The 14490-nt window shown below is 38.0% G+C and overlaps 1 protein-coding gene across 2 annotated transcripts in view; it reads left to right on the top strand.

Annotated features, from left to right (window-relative positions):
- Positions 1-14490, top strand: part of CORIN (corin, serine peptidase) — a 157396-nt gene that overhangs the window by 47984 nt on the left and 94922 nt on the right. For both annotated transcript variants that reach the window (XM_087735590.1, XM_087735589.1), the window contains exon 4: positions 7288-7498. In XM_087735590.1, the coding sequence (XP_087591716.1) occupies positions 7288-7498 (211 nt within the window). The remainder of the gene's footprint in view (positions 1-7287; positions 7499-14490) is intronic.

Raw genomic sequence — 14490 nt, 5'->3', positions numbered from 1 at the left:
GTTTTGTTGGACATAATCCTCTCACTAAATCATACAAGAGTAAGCAAAACCCAGGGAAATAAAGTGAGAGAAATTATATATCAATTTTATTTTAGCTATGAGAAATTAATTATATCCATGAGAGACATACCAGTAGTTAATACAGTGAAAGCTTTTGGCCGGAGGGTGGTGTGATATGTTTTAGCCATTGGTGGAACCATCAAGACCAGAAGACACTCATAAACCATTATAATCTATCGGCTGAGTTTTTCTTTGACAGAAATGCTAATAATACTTTATTCTATCTGTATCAGGTGTTGTAATAAAAATTATCTTTTCCTCCAGACCTTACTTTTCTTGTAGTGTTAAAGCTTATGAGTACCACACCACTACTACTTCGGTTTTATTAATCTTTTATCATATAATTAATTTCTTAAATTTCTTAAGATCTGTTATCCTGCGTTTAACTGTACTTTTCCAAGGAGTTAAAAGAGCACCCAACCAGTGCTCTTCCTAGTTGTAGAAATGTTCACGTTTTTCCTTCAGAATGTGTATGTATCCTTTTTATTTTCTTCAGTAGTGTAATATGACTGCGTGCTGTTCTGGAAGGATTGGTTCATGTTTTCTGTTATGGTATAATGTGTCCTGGAAGAGAACAAATATGCAACTTTTCTAGGAGTGCGGAAAAAATGCAAGGGAGGGCCTGAGAACGTGTTGAGAAGGGAACAGCCACCCGGTGTACGCGCTGGGCAGCCAACTGTCCCTTGCGTCAGGAAACGGAGGCTGCCGTGAGTTGTGGAAATCGTGGTTTCAAGCCAGCGTTCATGTGAAAAAATTGCAGAGACTATGCTTTTCTTGTGAAATAGTTGATTTTAACTCCTGATACTTCAACTAAGGAGAAAACAGTTTGTAGATTTCCCTGCTGGGTGGATTCCAAAGGATGGATCCTAGTTCCTGGCATCTATTGAAGTGTGTCAGAAGAAAATCATTTATTGGGGCACTTTTTCTGAGTTACAGAGAAAACATCTGAAATGCAATATCAGATGTTCAGTCCCAAGTGGACTGTACCTGAGAAATTCATAGCTGGAGGAAGGCCAAGAAAACCTGTCCATCTTCTGTTTTAATTGAAATGAAAAATGTACCAAGATTTCATAGTAAATTAAAAGAAGTATTAAATTTTTTGAAGACAGTAATGAGTTTTGGAAAGAAGTTTTGCTGAAAAGACCAGATGCTAGGTGGAATGCTGTGCTCCTTTAATCTGGAGCAAAAGTCCATGACAATCTGGATATTCAATAGCAACAGGACAGAGGAGATAAAAAAGGCATTCTATAGCTTCATATGTCTCACATATGAGATTGTGAAATCAAGCAGAGTCACAAGATCCTTTTAAGGTCAGGAGAACATGTCAGCTTGGGATTGGAAAAAAAATTGATTTGCCGAAGGTCATTCCTGTATCAAGAAGTCTGCAAATTGCTGCGGTAGGCAAGTTAGACAAGTTTGTAAGTTAGAATGGGTGGGTGTGGTTTCGTTTTGCTCTTTTTAATGGGATTCCCAGAAGTTTTCAAAACATTTTAGGATTGACGATGAGATTTCATTCCACATTGGTAGAGCTTTTGCTATGAAAGAGCCAGGTGAATGTTGCCATTTTTCCTTGGGTTTACTGAGGCTTTACCGATGAATCTATGGACTGCAACCGTGCAACTTCTTAGTACCGGGAGTGTACTAAGCTAAGCTTTGTAATGAAGTGGGTGGTGATTGGTGCTGCAAATTGAACACTGTTTCGTTTTCTATAAGCTTCTTAAAGGTGTTCTGTAAAAGTTGCTCTGATTAAAAAGATTATTTTCTAGTTGAAATACCAGCAAACTTGACTTGAATATGAAAATCAGGCTGTATACTTTCCTCTTCAGGCACTCTCATATACCATGTTATGCTTTGCATAGCTGAGACAGAGGCTTGTTTTGCAGATCTACTACGACAATTCTAGTAAAAATATACCCTAGCTAGGATCTAGACCAGTTCACATCAGCTTTACCTGAAGGCATCATTTAACTGCATTATGTTTAAAATGGCTGATGCCAGGAGGAAAGATCCCAGATTTGTTTTTATAGTGCAAGTTAGAAAATGGATGCATTCAGAATGCAGAGTTGTACTAAATTTATTAACCCATTTTTAGAGTAAAGATGTTCTTCTGTTTCTTATCAAACAGGAATTGACTCTGATGGTGCAGTTCAAATATTCCTAACCCTTTCAAAGTGCTTTATGGTGCTGGGCAGTGAGGACGCATTCTGCAAAAGCACTGCTTCAGCTTCTGTGAGCAGGCTCTGATCGTACCCACTGGTTCCTGCCACTGCATTGCCCATTCTCTTGTCCTAGAACAAATGTGTTTGCTGCCAAAAAGCTATTCAACCCAATGATCTGATCCAAGTGAAATAGTTATTTTTTTCCCTCTTTCTCTCTTCTGCCCTGTGCCCACCAAAAAATTAAAAAGTATGGCAGGAGAGGAAAGGCTGTTTTTTTCAGGCAGGCTAGTGTCCAGAGCTACTTCATTGCATGGCCTCAAAAACATCCAGAATCAACAACCACTGCTGGGTGAGGAATTGTGACCTTATCATTACAGGGATGGTTGAGTGTTTTAAAACAAAAATCATTAAGCAAGCTTAAGCTGCAGTTCTGGTTGCATTTCTTTGGGGCTGCCATAAACATTGCCTTTTGGAAAAGAATGTGGGTGGTTATTTTCAGTCAGCTCAGTCCTCCAGTTCACTTTGTGCAGATGCAGTCCATAGGTAGTGCAATCTGTGAACAATCTGAAGACGAGAGACGGAAAGGGAAAATACGTTGTTTAAATTAGTTTCAGCAGCACTGAATATGAAACTGTAGACTTGCATTGCAATTGTTGTAGTAGAAGGAGGCCCTTTTTTACCAGTTCAGTCCATCTGGCGATAGCCAGTGATAAACAGAAAACTCTTAATTTAGATGAATGTCAGAAATGACCCATATAATTAGGAACCATGCTGTTCTGATCAACAGCTTTTTCACGTGTTGTTATTCCCATTCACTGCTCTTTTTTTCCCCCACCTAGGTATTGCCAGAGCTAGTTTATGTGCCTTGTATTCCCCGTAATTAATGAGTCTTTACTGGAGAAGAGAAATAAATAGGTTGAGGCTTTTCTGTGTGTATTTGGCATTTATCTCCTTCTCTGGTCTGTTTACCGCTGGTTTGTAACATGTTTAGTACTAGTATGTTATACCATCAGTCAGATTAGCATTCTGGCACTGCAGGGCCATATAGTTTATAAAGCGCATTTAGCCTGTACATAGGGAGCAGAATTTAGCAATTTGGTAGAATAGTTATGCATTTTGAGGTGCACTGCATTCTTTTCTTATATCTGTGGCTGTTTGTCAGTGTAATTATTCAGATTTTATTTGGAACAAAAAAGAATACTGTTATTTTTACTAAAATATATTTTTACCTTATGTCTTTAATGTTTTATTTAAATACCTACTAAACAAGCAGTTGCTTATATTTTAAATAGCTTTTCTCCTGCTTTTAATGTCCTTTAAAATAAATTATTCCTTGCTCTTTAGAATGCTGTGTCTACATCCCTGTTTGCCTACGTACCGAGCAGTTTGGCACTGAGCAGAGTTGCCTCTCTGAAAGGTGTGTTCTATCTATCACAAGCTATTGGGCTTGATGCAAGAACTAATGGAGGCACTTGTTTTGTGCAAATGATCAGAATAGACAATTTTTGAGTTTTCTTCTGGTTTCAGTTTAGGTGAAACAACCTTGCTCTGAAATACTGTGTTACTCAAAGTATGACCAACCTACGCAGTTGTGTGGAACTGGAGAGGTCCCCTGCAAAGCAATAAGGCTATGTCTGCCTGCTGCAGGGTTAGAGGTCTGTGGGCTAGCTTGGAGAGGGCTGATGCATCTGTGCTCTGCAGCTCTGTGGGGTGTAAGTGAGCCAGCGGGCTGCTGTTCCTGAGCTCGCTAGTCCTGTGGAGAACTACATGTGTACAAACTGAAGGTAGCTTTCCTTAATTTACCAGAGAAGGTTTTTGAGACTGCAGCACTTGTTACTACTGCAGTGAGAATCCAGGATGTATATAACATTGTGATACAACAATTGCTATTACCCTGAAATTATGCTTTTTGACTCAGTGGTGTGGAGGGTATGGGACACTCACCTGTTGCACTGTAATTCACTTGCTGGGTGAATGATGGAACAAAAAATAGAAGAGGTGAATTGAGGACCTGTGTTAAAAAGATGAGGTTCTAACCAAGGCACCTGCTTTCCAGAAGAGTCTTCCAGGATACGAATGTGCCTGGGTTTAATATTGAACTGATGTCATTTTGCAGGAAGGCAAGATTCATGGAACTGAAGATGGATCATGATTCTGTTGCAAGGACAGGTCCTGGGTTTACTCTCTCCTTCCATCTCTCTTTGTTTTAAAAATTCTTGTATAATTGCTATAAAATTCCATCTTCTTTGCCATGAATGTAGAATTCAGCGCTGTGTTGTCCAGCCACTGGGTACTCGTAAAAGATCAGATAGCTCCAAGGAACTTTAGCTCTTCTCTATCAGGATTGTGTGAACTTTAAAAGGTCTAAAGCAGCCCATGCACATGATCTCAGCCAAAATGTCACTGCTTCTTAGCACATGCCATGGCAGGGGCTATTCTGCAATTGTGGCTCAGGAGACACATGATGATTTTGTGAATCATTTTGTTGAAATTCCACCTGTGTAAGCCCTATGTGTCCCCCCTGCCCCCAGTTTAGGATAATTTAATTTAATTTAATTTAATTAGGATAATTTAGGATTCATTTAAATAATTTCAGCATGAAATTTTTGTGGGTGGGGGAGACGCAGAATTTTGCGTGGGTATGCTATCCTCTTATCCTTTCAGTTACTGAAAAATGTAGTCCCAGCGTCAGCAAAAGAATGTAGGCAAGAGGTAACTGTGGGGAGGTTAGTAATTTAAAGAATTTCTGCTGTAAAACTTTCAATATTTTTAATCTTTAAATCAGAACTTTTGTGTTTTCTTGTTAAGCTTTCCCAAGCAATAAAAATGCTGTTAAAAATAATCTTTGCAGTACAAATAAATGGCAATGAGTTTGTTCAAGTACAAAATATAATGCAAAAAATGGAGGGAGATTTTACATTTTTATAGCAGGTCAAGATACTATGCAAAAGTCACAAAGTGAGTAGTCGTTAAAGAGGTGGCATCTTTTAAAAGAAAACTTTGTGATTCTGAATTGAATTTCCTTCCCTTCCCTCCACCTTTTTTCCCTTTCCCCTTTTCTCTGGAAAGCTATTTTAGTATCACCAGATTTTGGTCTCACAGCCTAACAGGTAGATTTGATGATCATCCTGGTGGTATTTTTCAAAAATACCTGTACAGCTTCAGAACAGAAGTTGCACTGAAAATCACTGGCATGTGGTACTAACTCATATAGTCACTTTTGAAAACTGCACGCTGAAGTTTTGAAAGTTCTTTTAATTTGGAGGGTCACCACTCTTTTGCTGATCTCCCAGCATTTACTTTTAATTCTGAATGGAGAATCTGTCCCTGAATTACGTGGAAAAATGTGGTTCCTGGATGAACAGATCCATTAGTCACTGTACTGTGTGAGTGAGAAGAGATTGTAGCAGAAAATGGGTGTACGCTGCTGCTAAGATTTCTTGTTGGCAGTACTGGGAGGTGGGGAATGTTAACATGGATGGACATCCTTTTAGCTTGTTTAGAATGAGGGGAGAGACTTGCTTTTATTTCAGTGGGGCAAGATTCAATTCCTTAGTTTTTGTTGAGATTTCTGGAGAGAGAGAAGACAAAGGGGGGAACTTTGAGTATACTCATCAGGCACTGGAAAAATAGGGATTGCTTTTCACCAAGTCTAGATAAAATTTGAAACGCACCTTTTTTGTCCATACCTTCAAAGACACTGCAACTTGAAAAAGCTCTAATGAAATTTTTCTTCATTATGCTTTGCTTTCTCTGCTCTTACGTGAGGTTGTATTAGTCCATAGATAACAGAATTTGCCCACTAGTGCATTTAGACAGTGAAGACTGTATCTAGACTGAAAGGTGAGGAAGAGACAGACTTGCTGAACCCTTAGAACTGTCTCCTGTGTGCTTTACATCCCCAGCTTTATCAAGTCAGGAGGTCAGAACCCACACAATTCTTGGAAGAAGCCAGTCCCAAAAGATCTGATGATGGAAAGGATCTACCCCGTTTGGTGCTACCTATGCCCAGTTTGTTCAGATAATGAGAACAGGAGTGCTAAGGCTTGAATGTGCTCAAGAGTTTTCCCCTTTCAGAAGGCTAGAGTTGGGATGGTCATTTAGCATGAGTTTGATTTGTTTACAGCATGATTAGTGGCAGAGTCTGGTCTTGAGAATGGGCTGAGGTCTGTGCTTGTTATACAATGTGGATATGCTCTGAGTGTTAAAAAAATGCTGCCGGAACCTGAGTAGATGGCCTAGAAAGGCCTTCATCAAAGTAGGGAGCTGTCATAAATATTAGATTTTAATAGTTTGTTCTTGATGAAAATTCTGAATTTGGTGTATGGCTTGTGAAACTCACTCTTAAGAACTTCATGTAGTAGGTTAACCTGCTGATCATGCATAGCTGAGCGAGCCTACTGCACGTGACAGGGCATCAGCACAGAAAAGTTGCTCTGGTAGGTCAAGCATGGGACAACAGTTAGGACAGGGTAGGTGTTCAATCTGTAAAATCAGATAATTCTGTGTTGATAGGATAGAGAAGAAAGACTGTGGAGGTAAAACCATCACCTTGGGAAAAATAGGTAAGCAAGTTAATGATTTTGGCACAAAAGCCAGCTGCAAAGTAGAATGGTAGCAAAAAGAGAAACTTCATGGAGACACCAAAACCAGAGCAGCTTCAGAACCCAATTAGCCTTAATTTTTTTGTATGACTTCCATTCCTAGTTTCATCCAAGGTTGGCTGTATCCAGGCTATTCTTATGGTGTGTTCATCCAACCTGTGTCAGAAAGAAATTTGTTTTGTGCTATTTCTAGTCCAGTTTTGTAGAGAGTCAGAGGATTGTGAAAACATCTAAGAGTTTATTTGGTTTTCCAAACTAAGCTACCAAGCTTCTCCACATTTCTTTTTTTCTTAGATACTTATTTTTTGACAGTATTGTGATAGCATTATGGAATGTCATCTTATCTGTCAGGTACAGGCATTGCTTATATATTATATGGACTGACTAGTCAATTCAATATATGCTTTGAACCAGCTATTAAATGGTGATACTTTTATTCTAAATATATTGTTTTGATTTCACAGGTGCCTGCATAAATATCACCAACAGCCAGTGCCAAATGCTGCCATATAACTACACCACAATAACTTCAGTTTTTTCCATTGTCAAAAGTATTGAAATGGAAAAGTTCCTGAAGTTCTTCAGTTATCTCAATCGTCTCAGCTGCTATCAACACATCATGCTGTTTGGCTGTAGTCTTGCTCTTCCTGAATGCATCAGTGACGGTGATGACAGGTATTTGGGAATGAAAATCAGTCAGTGACTAGAGCCAATTGCAGTAAAATACACTCTGTCTAATCAGACAAGGGAAGATCCAAACTAAGCCTATGACCTTCTCATTGCAGAGCTCCTGTCTGTCAAAGCTATTCACAACATTTCTGCCATGATAAGCCAGCTGCAATAGAGTTCTCTTAGAAAAAATATTGCTACTGTATGGAATAAAAGTGTGATATTAGGGCAGTCAGGCTTATTTTCTTAAAAAAAGGCTGCCCAAAATTCTTGTACCTCATTTCTCCAATCTGGATGTGCCGCAATTAAATGCTTTGTAGCAACATAAATGCATTGGATATTTATAGTATTGGCATAAAGTGTGGTGGCTGTTAGTTAAATTAAACTTCAATTTTTTTTAGTCTTTTCCTTCAGAAAAGTTAATATTTTAAATATATTTTATGGTATTAGATTAGCAGGATGTATTCAGAGTGACATAAACTGCTCGGGAAGCTTAAGAAGCATGTCTTGTTTTCTACATTTACATAATTACACAGCATTAGTATCATGTGCATGCACTTTTTTCATTGAGTTTGATTTGAAAAAGGATCAGTGAGTTTAACAGTGGTAAAATCAAAATACGGCACAAAAAGGAAAAAAAGGAATTTTTTCTTTTAATATGTACAAGATCTCCGAGCTTTCTGGAGGGGGAAAGAGAGAGGGTAGATTTCTTTCTCCTTATTGTCACTTCTCCTTATTTCCAATTTCTCCATTGTGAAATTCAGTGGAAGAGTATATGGCAATTGAATAAGTGATTCAATTAACATAACAAGAACCAAGAAGCTGAAAGCTTTGCAGTTTAGGAGGGATAGGTTGCTTATGAAAAAAGGTCCATGTGAGGTAAGCTGGTCTAAAATATAGTTGTCAATGAAAGGTACAGTCCCACTCTAGGCAATATATGTCTGCCATTTCCATTGCACCAGTGTGATTCCTTGATTGGCCAATTACGCTCACTAAACTGATAGAAAATTTACCCAGGAAAAAAGTTTACAGATGGTTATATGGATAGGGTTAGCGTCGAGGTAAGGCAGCATGGGTAACGGTGGAACGAGACTGACCATTAGACTGGCTGAGCAGTTTAATCCAAATACGCCTGTGTGCCTATCGTTGTAAGACTACCGAAAACTATTTTCAATTAATGCTGTTTAATTCAGTGCATGATTAATTATAGTCCCCCCGCTCCAATTCAGTATTACAATTGTTCCAGTTAAAGAATCTGATAACATACAGCCTTAAGCGACCTGCTGTCTCTAGAAATCATAGAACAAAATAAGTAAAGTGGGTTCAGATGATAAATTGATGCATTTAAACATTCAACGACAGAAGAGGCTATTTCTCTGTTGCTTCACTTATTCTGCCTTGTTTGGAATTTGACTTTCACAAACCTTTTGAGAGTGAGTGATGCATGTCAAAAGTGCAAAGCTCATGATCAATCAATCAGAGTCATGAAAGGATAAGATTTTTACCTTTCCTTTTCCGTTTCTTTCCTGAAGACATCTTTCTTCCAGGACTTACATTATGACAGCTGCCTTGCTAATTTAAAAAGAGCAGAAGTTAAACTAATGTTTGGAACATATAGGTTTTTGCTCTGGTTTTGGGTGGCAACCAAAACACTTCGAGATTAAAGAGTCAGGGTTTTTCTTTGTGTGTGGTTTTTTTTTTTTTTCTACAGGAGCAACCTTCTCCCATGAATTTCTCATGTCAAAGCTGGAACTGGATTTCCATGTCCTGGTTTATGCTCTGGAGGTCACAATGCCTCCCTCCATTCTTATTTTAAAATCTTTTTTGTGGAAACTGTTCTGGCCCCTGCAGGCTGATCGGGAAGAAAGTCCAATGTGAGACTGTAAATGGTGCAGGATTACATTAGAATCTGACTTCACTTTAAGTAATCATATGTCTCCAGAGTGTGTCATGGGTGACACCGAAAACGTAGGCTGAGGGGCAAACACAGGAAGAACCATAAGGGTGGATTGACAAAGTGCTGGTTTGTTAGATCTAGTTTGCTAAACCTGAGTTGTCCTAGTTCTTCTGCTTTCTTCTTTAAAAAGAATACTTTTTTCTGTAGGCAACTGAGTGAATTTAGTGATTACTGTTTTTCTTGTAGCACCCAATTACTGCAGACAAACAGATGTGTTTCAAAGCCAAGAATAATGATTTTAAGAAGCATCATATCTGCATAAAGTAGTTATTTAATGCCTCCCTTCCCCTCTAACCCCAGCCCCCCTCCTCCCCCCCCAATAACCCCTCAGTGAGATCTGGAGAAAGCTCATTGTTGGTATGAAAAGCTCGAAGTTACTTTCTATGTGTTGAGTGCAGATACAAAAATGGAAGAGACAGGCCTGGTTTAGTTCTCCTGAATAGGGGAATCTGGGAAGTAGAAACATACTGAAGGAGCAGCAGAAGAGCCACTGTGGAAAGACTCTGATGATAATGAACGGGGATATGTCCATATGCTGTAGCCCTTTTTGGGAACTATGGTTGTTTTTAACATACAGTATCACAAAACATACACTAGTATGGAGAACAAGTGTTACTGACACTGCCACTTGTTCCTCCAGTCAATTCCAGCTGTTTCATGCTAATTGCCAGTGCATCTCTGATCATAATTTTTCATCTATTGATACTTCTTTGTTTTATAGAGCAATTGTTTCAAATTTATGTAAAGCATAATTTGACAAATACTGCTTACACAGTAGAGAAGAAATGAAGCTCATGTGATGCTGAGATGTCTATTCTTGGGTATTGTCGAGGGAGCCTGTGTTGGCAGCTGCAGCCATGGGAGCAATAATTATAACAATGCATTACAAGAAGTGACAAGAAGGAAAGTTACAAACACTAATCTTTGGCATCCAGTGTGCTGTCATTACATAGCTTTGCTCTGATGTTCAAACTTATGTCTGTTTCACATTTGTCTTTCATGTGTTTATAAGCATTGCATTCATTAACACTTGAAGGAGATTAAGTTTCTAGGCAGAGAGCATTTCAGTGTTTGTGTACACACAGTGTAGTTAGGTACTGGGATTTCTGAATACTACCACAATACTCATGCTCTTAAAAATTGTTCTTCTGTACGTTACTGCAATGAAAATAATGTGCAGCAGTACAAATATATTCATTTAAAAAGCTGTATTTAATTCTAGCAACTGGATGTACAATCAATTAGCCTGCTCTTTTAAGTAAACATATAACAGTACCTTTAAAATACTACTTTCCAGTAAAGGTGAAGTTTGAAAGTACAGCTAAAACCTGTGTGGGAATGGAACATGAAAAGTTGAAGTGCAATAAGACTTTTTGCTTGCTTATTACTTGCTGATAATTTGGATAGTAAGAGACCGTTTATTTAAAGGCATTATGAAACTTCTTCCTCCTTGGGTAAATGGATGAGATCTTGCCAATATGACTTCAAAATCAGACTTAAAAAACCTGTCTTAACACAGTCCAGCAGCACTGCTAAGAGTACATGACTCAATACTGAAGAGTAACACCAATGCTGCAAGAACATCTTAAACTAGTTGATGTGCTTAACTAATGACTTCTAAAACATCCAAGGTGTTTGTCCTTTTGGGTAGCATTAGTCTGCAACCTATTACCACCAAATGCAACACTGGTACTTGTTGTAAGAAAGGTCTTAAGTGCAGTGAGATACAAGGAAGGAGAGGAAGAAAATTTCTTTCAAGTCCTCTTAGAATATGGAAAAGAATCAAACTTCATAGAGTAGGGGATCTCTGTCTGTCATGTTTTATATAACCCATGAATGAGATCAGTGATGTGGCTTTTCCTGCTTTTGTGAACTGCGCTCAAAGCTTATCCATGTTCTCTGTTTCTCCTGCTTACAGTGAAATTAATTTTTATTTGATTTTCTTTTATCACAGTGCGCATTTAGACTTTTAAAAATATCAAGACATTATGTAAAAACTTTCTTAGAGTTAATTGAGGCTTTTGAAGTGTTCAGGAGAAAAAGTTGACTGAGTCACATAGATCTTGTTTACATAGCTAACTAGAATTTTTATTTTAAGACTTTGAACAGGAAGCTATCAGCATGCATTTAAGTCAATATCTATTATGCAAAGTCCATAATGGGTTTAATTGTGCATGAATGATGTATGAATATGTATGAGTTTGGATAGGCAATACTCCACTGGCATGTTTCAGTCTTGTTTTAATCTACCTAATTTTGGTAACAAAAGCAGGTAAATATGCCAAGACAAAATAGCAGCTGCTAGGAACTCTGGGTAAGCAGTCTGATAAGTAGTCTGTGACATGGCTGCTATGCTGTCTTTTTATAATGCATCTGCCTGGAGATGCCAAATTGTAGTTGTACAGATAACTTTGCCATTTTGCAGCTTTTAAGAAATGTTTAAATTTTACACACTTGTGAAGTTACAGTTTCAGAGTAATTTTTGAAGTAACTGTATTGAGAAATCCTCCTGGAAGGACATTTAGAATCCCCTATCATAATCCTATCTGCTATGGTTTCATTAGAATTGGTGCTACCTGATTTAAAAAGTTAAACTACAGCATTGGTGACGATCACTTACCAGTCCTCTGAGGAAGAAGGTGGGATGATTTTCTCCTACACCCCCACTGCCTTGTCTTTTTACGTTCTTCTCATGACTCCATTCAGTGTATTTCTTTCCATGACCCAAGCACATGGGGTGGAGGCTGCTTTCAGACGCTTGTAAAGTGGCTACCAGTTGTTTCCTGAGTTTGCAGTCTGGTTTTTCACACCCTGTGAGAGTTGTTTCATCCTTTTAATATGCTTTCTTTTTGATGGTGCCTCTTCAGATCAAGCAAGTTAACATGACTCAAAGAGGCTATTCCAGCTGGAGTTTTGGCAATGGTTGTCTATCAAGGAGATCCATCTATTCTATTCATCAGCCTTGAAACAGATTATTATAAAATTCACCTTTTTAATCATGAATAAAGCAGAGGTGATGTTCAGTGGATGAAGTGCTTTATATCTAGAATGTTTGAAATCACATGTGTTTTGTTTTAAATGTTGCCATGTCTTGGCTTTGAGCCCTTGGGAATCCAGCAGACTGGTTATGTACAAGAAAACACACAGTTGTAAAATCTGCCTTTGAATACCTAACCGAGTCATAATCAGCCTTCAGTTTTTAAATCTTGTTGTGGTTCATGTAAGCACATTTGTGACTTAAACCACAACCTTGGAGATCCAGCTAATGCAAAACATGTATAGCCAAATCCTGTCAAAAGTAAACAGAAAAATTAGAAGGGAAGAGAGTGTGATAAAGTTGTGAATGCTTGCCCACACAAATAGTGTGCTCTGTCTGCCACTGTTATTCATTTTTGTGTCTTTCATTGTTGATTTAAAGCATTCTACAAAGGAAATTGATATAATTGTTACTGTTTAGCAGAAAAACTGAGGGGGACACAGGGTGTGTGTTACTTAAGAAAGCCCAGACCAGCAGAACAAATGAATACTTTTTTCTTTCATTGTGCCCTTTGTACCAGTCAATATGCCTTCTGTAAGCTGTAATTTCACCAATAGTTATAATAATAGTAATTGCATGGTCTAATTCTTTCAGAAGTAAAACGTTGAGGGTAGAGTTGCTAATGGCAGATAGTCAACACGCCATGAGAAGCATTTAGTGACGTGTTTTCTGCACAATGTAAATACTCAGTTTCAGCTCCAGTCTGCCCTCAAATTGATAATGCACTAATTCAAGGTGAAATAGAACTGATTTAAGATCAACAAGAAAGTGAAATTGTTGGCAGGCGTAATGCATGGCGTAGAGATTCAAAGTATCAAAAATGTCTGCTGAAGGTATCTGCAAAATAGGACTAAACAGTTCCTGTGTACTTTTGGAAATATTTATGTACAATAACAGATGTTATATGCAAGGTCATGATTGAAACCATGTTTCAGTGAATGTGCTGAACATACCTAAATTCTTTTCCTAAGTAAAAGGACAGTGAATCAAACCAGAGATAGTTCAAACCGAAAATTGAATAAGTAATAAATGGATACATATGAACAAAGAAAATCTACAACATGCAGATTCAGAAAGTGACGGAGTATTTGCATGGAGAAAGGAATTAGAAGAAAACAAATCATCAAACCCCAACTCATGCTCTGAGGAAGGATAATTGTTCAAGAAACAAAATTTTATTTCTGCTGTCCTATGACTAGAACATGTTCTTCATGAGATACAAGTGAGACATTGAGTTAAGAAACAGCTGGTTTACATCTGCTTTGAAAAAAGGAATGCTCACATATTTCTGAAAGATTGGCGTTTACCATCTTGCCAAGAAACAAATGAAGAAACTTGAAGAAACAGCATTCAAGAAGTAGCATTTCTGAAGATTTATCTTTCTTCTCAATGCAGTCTGTATTACTCATGAATAATTTCATACTTCATGAGGTTTTTTTTATTAGTATTGCGTAACTGTTACTTATAAGGCAAAAAAAAAAGTGCTAATGAGAAGAGTACACTTTGCATTGTCCCTCAGAACTCAGACCTTGAAGTCAACATGTCATACTCATCACCTTAGGAGCCATTACTACTTGGTCCCAAGCTGAGACAGTATAAAGGTGACAAATACAAAGTTTGTTTTTGCAAGGAGTGTTAGGGAAAGTATAGGTAATGATACGGCATTGGCCAAAATGCCTATATTTAAAGTTGATTAACATGTTTTCTTAGATAACCGTTTCTCCAAATGTGTATAATTTGGGGAGGGGGGGGGGCACCATTTAAATTTTTTTATGCCTAATATCTGTCCTGAGCAAAAACAGAAAGAAAAAATGGGTGGCTTATGAAAAAGCATTCCTGTTATCACCAAGAGTTCCTAGTATCTCCAAGTATTCAAGCAATGTAACTTAAAATTTGGCAGGGAGGTTGCTCTAATAAGTGGTAAGCTCTTTATCATGACTGTTGGAAGCTAGGAAGATAAGGGAAGTAGAAGAGAATATGTGTTTACTTTAGGGGAACTTCTGT

Source organism: Nipponia nippon, unplaced genomic scaffold (genome assembly GCF_047370975.1).
Source record: "Nipponia nippon isolate SJK-2023a ecotype South Korea unplaced genomic scaffold, ASM4737097v1 scaffold_6, whole genome shotgun sequence".
Taxonomy (NCBI): domain Eukaryota; kingdom Metazoa; phylum Chordata; class Aves; order Pelecaniformes; family Threskiornithidae; genus Nipponia; species Nipponia nippon.
This window is presented reverse-complemented; position numbering and strand designations above follow the sequence as displayed.